The sequence below is a fragment of the Vigna unguiculata genome, chromosome 10, assembly GCF_037176805.1.
Source record: "Vigna unguiculata cultivar grain cowpea cultivar isolate G323 ecotype 2 chromosome 10, ASM3717680v1, whole genome shotgun sequence".
Taxonomy (NCBI): domain Eukaryota; kingdom Viridiplantae; phylum Streptophyta; class Magnoliopsida; order Fabales; family Fabaceae; genus Vigna; species Vigna unguiculata.
Window position 1 is genome coordinate 46,254,477 of NC_140801.1, and position 5,773 is coordinate 46,260,249.

A 5,773-nucleotide genomic window follows, 5' to 3' on the forward strand; every position below is an offset into this window, starting at 1 on the left:
TTTTTTTTTTAAAAAAAGGTGAAATCGTTACGAGAGAAGCCGTTTTCTATTTATATGAAAAGTGAAGTCGTCCTCGTACGTAACGACTTCACTTTTCAATTTTTTTTGTTAATTTTAACATTGCATATTTAATGGCATCCATCCAGTTTTTTAACGTTATCAATATTATTCACCACTGTAGCACGTTAGTCACAACCATTCTTTTCCTTCGATCTTACTCTCCACAAACTTTCTCTCAGCTTCTTTTGTGGGCTCTTTCTTCTTCTTCTGCAAAGTGAGTGCAACCTGTGGTTCTTTCTTCAAATTCAAACATTTAAAAGGGCCTTTAAGCTCTGCCTTAAGACCACTTGTTTTGTCACACTTGATGATCACGCTGTATGCGATACGTGTTCCGCCACTCACAGAATACCAGTGAGAAAACTCCCAATTCACCTTCTCCTCAAAATTTCTGTTTCCAACTTTGCAAATCACTTTACAAATATTTAAAACTTTAAGGCTAAAATTTGAGAACAAAAAACTGAAAAGTGAAGTCGTTAAGTACCAGTACGACTTCACCTTTCATATATGTAGAAAAAGGCTTCCATCAGTACGGTTTTACCTTTAATAAAAAATAAAATAAAAGAAACCGGTAAAGTGGAGGACGACTTCACCTCTAATGTCGCCCTCCGCCCTAACAACTTAACCCCTTTTTACAAAAAAAAATTCAACGAACCTATTTGTACAAATTTTACTTAAAATCGACCCCAAAATTCAAAAAAGCCACATTCAACACTGTATTTATCATTTGTTTATATTCATATTCGCGATATTCTCATACTATTTTGAAAGTGTATTTACAATTTGTCATCCATTTATTTACATTGTCTCTATTTATACGTTTTCTATTATTCTGACATTATTCTACACAACAAAATAAAAAGAAAAGAATACATAAATAAAAAAAACATTTTTCCCTATTCTACACAACAAAATAAAAAGAAAAGAATACATAAATAAAAAAAAACATTTTTCCCTATTCTTGCCGTTATTCTTATCTTACCACATTTCTCTTCCATATCTTATATGACAATGTACCTATTGACACCCTAAACAATAATTGTTAAAAAATATATTAATATTTTTTAATTAGTTAGATGATATACTATGCTTGAATAAAGTTGTTTGATTTTAAAAACCCAAAAAATCATATTTGCTCATAGATTTTTATAATCCGGAACAAAGGAGAAATTAGTTTCAACTTTATTTAGAAAAATACTCGGCTATTCTGACTACAATGTCACCGAAAATGCAGGAAACGACGCCGTGTTGCATTGACAGTACTAAGAAGTAGAACAAGAGCACGGAAAGCGTTACTTAGCAATCTCCGTGCATACATAGATAGTGACACAAAGGAAGTAGAAACCACTCCTGCGCGACCCACCCTTACCCCGTGAACCCCCCCGCACCGAAACAAACCCCTGTTTCCGAAAACCCTAACTCTAACCCTAGCTCCGACCGAAATGGACGGCGACGACGAGACCTCTGGTCCGATGATCGACGAATTCTATGCCAACGGCGGGGCCGACGATGGAGACAAGCGGAGCCGTCGCGCGATCATGAGCGGCGACCAGCTCGATGTCGAGGCGTACGCGGCGCTGTACTCGGGGCGTACGAAGATCATGCGGCTCATCTTCATCGCCGACAAGATGAACAACGCTACGACGCAGCTCGAGGCGCTGCGCATGGCCTACGACGAGATTAAGAAGGGCGAGAACACGCAGCTGTTCAGGGAGGTCGTGCAGAAGATCGATGGAAGGTTGGGAGCGAGTTATGGCATGGACACAGCGTGGTGTGAAGCCGTGGATCGGAGAGCGGAGCAGAAGAAGGAGAAACTAGAGAATGAACTCAATGCGTATCGGGTCCGTTTTTGATTTTTTACTTCTGTTCTCCTATCTTTGGTTGATTTACTAATTTATTTTAAAATATAATCTCATAATTATTTTCAGCTTATTTGAATCTAGGTTATTAATTTTTAGAATTTAGGTGTGTCACTAAACTTGTTTTTAGATTTTGATCGTAGGATGTTTTAACCGCACGTGTAGTTGATGCTAATTATTGTCTGTGAATGCTATGGTTTAAAATTATACGGGAAAATTATGCGACCTTGGCTGCAATTGCAAGCTAAGGTTTCGTGGCTATTGTTGGTATAGTGCATTTACGCGAACAAACCTTGATGTTCTGATCACTAAAACGTGGTCTTAAACTGTTTTTTTTTAAACCTTGTAGTGGAGACTGAATAGTTACTTTTTTTTATCTATTTTTTATGAATTGCCTTGTTTCTTTCAAGCTCTTCTGTTGGCCGTTGGCTGAGAGTTTGAGTTTTATTATAACATTTGTTTATGGTGGTCTTCTGCCGCCAACTATTGTGTTTTGTACACATTCACTGATTAGCTTTTGTCTGGTGATTAGTATGTATTGCTTTGCTTTCAAGCTTTATTTGTACTCTGGTGCTTATTTATGAGCAATGAGCATTGAAGAGTTGTGTGTTTTTATGGGCAAATAGTTTTGTTTACGGTTCTTGGTGGACGGTTGTTGTGAGCAGTTGTATGGTACTGGATAGCAAACTCTGAAGTATCTTGTAATTGGTGGTTGTGTTTGGGCTTGGTTCAGATGTGTTCAACATGCAAGATTTAAAAATTATAATGTGTTTGGATTGCTTTTTGAGTGACTAAATGGTACATTTTTACATTCTAAGACAGAAATTGAAGAAGCAACACCAGTGTATCAATGAATATAATGTACATTATGTTGAAACAAATTGTTGCTTCATTTTTGTTTGACATGGTTGTGGATCCTGAAGTAGTTTCCCAGTGGAGCTTCACCTTATGTTTGTCACGTAAATGTGTTTTGTGTCCCTACAATTGACATGGTAAAGAATCTAGTTGGACTCTTCCCAAACAAAGGTATAAATGAATAAAAATTTGAAGCTAAGTGGATATTAGATAGGTTTTGTGATTATGTTCACTTGTGATGACATTCCCTTGTATGGTGTTTTGATTAGACCCGCTTTTTCATAAACTGCCATTGCTTTCTTATCCTGTCAATTTGTTCATCTTGAATTTCAATTTTGCAGACAAACTTGATTAAAGAAAGCATTAGAATGGGATACAATGATTTTGGAGACTTTTATTATGCTCATGGTCAATTGGGGGAAGCTTTTAAAAGTTATGTCCGAACTCGGGATTATTGCACCACATCAAAGCACATTATTCACATGTGTATGAGTGCAATTCTTGTCAGCATAGAGATGGGTCAATTTCCTCATGTTACAAGCTATGTTAGCAAGGCAGAACAGGCACTGGATGTCCATGACTCAATAATTGTTGCAAAGCTACGATGTGCTGCTGGATTGGCTAATCTAGAGGCCAAAAAGTACAAACTTGCTGCCCGAAAGGTCATGATCTATGAAATCCCTGACTTGGATTTAGGGATTCAACTATTCATTTATTATTTTTGATGTGTGATAACATATTAACATAATTGCTTATAACTCTGTGAACCTCATTTTCATTTATTAATGCAGTTTCTAGAAACAGGACCTGAACTGGGAAGTCACTATAATGATGTAATCGCACCTCAAGATGTTGCAACATATGGAGGACTTTGTGCACTTGCTACATTTGATAGGGCAGAGTTAAAGGCAAGTACTCCAATATATTATTATGATGTTTCTTCTTATCAATGACTTCCCAGAGACATTGATGATGTCATCTTTATTTATTTAATTGTTCAATGCTTGGCAGAGCAAAGTTATAGACAATTCCAACTTCCGCAATTTCTTAGAGCTAGTACCCGAAGTAAGGGAACTGATAAATGATTTTTACTCGAGGTAAGTTGGTTTTCTCATTTATTGTCGTTCTATTATGTCACGAAGTTGGAACTAGTCACTCGGCATCACTTTTTATTTTTTTGGTTAACTTAATTCGAATTAAATTACGAAAATACATGAAGTTCTTCATTTGTGGTGCTAAGCTGTCTGAAAAAAATATCGGATTTTTAAAAAGTTGGATTGGAAGGTTTGCGTGGAGAGTATGACATCAATTTCTTAGACAGTTAGACGGTAATCGATTGCTGCGAGGTTAGCTATGTGTGTTATATTGATTATTGATTATTGATACAATTAAACCTTTTCTTTTGGCTTAATAAGTGGTTGGTTATAGTTCAAGTCCTTTTGAGTTGTGTTCTGCAAATTAAGACATTGTATTTTAAGAATTCAATTTTCATGTGTTGATGTAATAAAATTTGAACTGTCAACTACTTAGAAATCGTCTCAACCATGAGATAAGTCAATGAAGTTATGATACATAACAATGTGATTAATGTCTGAGTGCTGTGCATACAAATTAAATTCTCATTTTTAATATTGTTGAATTGATGAAATCCGACAAAGGGCTTGTTACATGGTTACATATTTCAATATTTATTTTACTCTTAATTGTTTTACATTAAAATATTTATGTATATTCAAATATGTATATCTTGCTCAAATTGTTTCCTTGCAGTGGCTTACTTACTGTCCTTAAATATCTTTTCTGTGGTTTTATGGGGAGAATGTATTTATTTCGATCTCTTTGCTTCCTTTTAACAGCCACTATGCTTCATGTCTGGAATACCTTGGGAACCTCAAAGCAAACCTATTACTTGATATACATTTGCATGACCATGTTGAGACACTTTATGATCAAATTCGTCACAAAGCCCTTATCCAGTACACACACCCATTTGTGTCTGTTGATTTGAACATGATGGCTAATGCATTCAAGACAACTGTTGCTGGACTTGAGAAAGAGCTAGAAGCATTGATTACTGATAATCAGATACAGGTCTGGTTGACTTAATTTGCCTCGATTAGGTTGAGTTTATAATGAAAAAAATCAACATATCTGCATACTTCTCCTTTTTCAATATGTCTGTGGCCAAATAACTTTGGAGATGATTCTATTTTTTATACCTTTAGCCCACTAGGGTCGGCCTAGTGATTGGGGGTTACAATTTTCTTTTTGTACCGTTACAATCAAACAGTCTAAACAAGATTTAAACAGTATTATTGGTGGAACCTTTTGCAGGCTCGAATTGATTCACACAACAAAATTTTGTATGCACGGCATGCGGATCAAAGGAATGCCACCTTCCAAAGGGTTCTAGAAACTGGAAGAGAATTTGATCGTGATGTTCGTTCCATGTTACTGAGATCAAATCTTATCAAGCATGATTACAATCTTAGAGCATTAAGGAAACTTTAATTATGAACCACCGATAATGGAATGAAGTTGTGGTTTTATACATATCACCGGGCACAGGCATTGGTCAACTGTGATGGAGCAAGTTTCTAGAGTGAAGGTAAGATTGCCTTACCTCATGCTGGATTCAATCAACGTTGCAAAACGTACGTTTGTGCAAACATTTAACGGAACGGCATATTATGCTTTCTTTTTGTATATACTCTTTCATAATTTCGATTATTTTGTCACAAGATATTCATTTTCTGGTTTTAACCCGCATCTCTTTTTCGGTAACTCCGTTGCGTAAGACTGAGTCTTGATGGTCTAAAAATCATTCTCATGACCTGTTATTTCAACTCCTTTAACTAGCCTATTGGGCATTGAAGTTTCCAACCAAGTAACCCTTTTCTTACCTATCAAAAAACTGTTGGAGGGGGGTTGGCTGATTGGGTTTATCTGCTTTAAGTTTTAATTGTTTGATGATTCTTAATCTTAGTAGTAGTATTATGACG

At 36.0% G+C, this 5,773-nt stretch overlaps 1 protein-coding gene across 1 annotated transcript; it reads left to right on the plus strand.

The window, feature by feature from the left end:
- Positions 1-1,343: 1,343 nt before the first annotated feature.
- On the plus strand, positions 1,344-5,555 carry FUS6 (COP9 signalosome complex subunit 1). Its single transcript, XM_028052188.2, has 6 exons — positions 1,344-1,898; positions 3,113-3,433; positions 3,563-3,679; positions 3,783-3,868; positions 4,628-4,862; positions 5,106-5,555. The coding sequence occupies exons 1-6, from the start codon at positions 1,500-1,502 to the stop codon at positions 5,280-5,282; spliced, it is 1,335 nt and encodes a 444-aa protein (XP_027907989.1). The 5' UTR covers positions 1,344-1,499; the 3' UTR covers positions 5,283-5,555.
- The last annotated feature ends 218 nt before the right edge of the window (positions 5,556-5,773 follow it).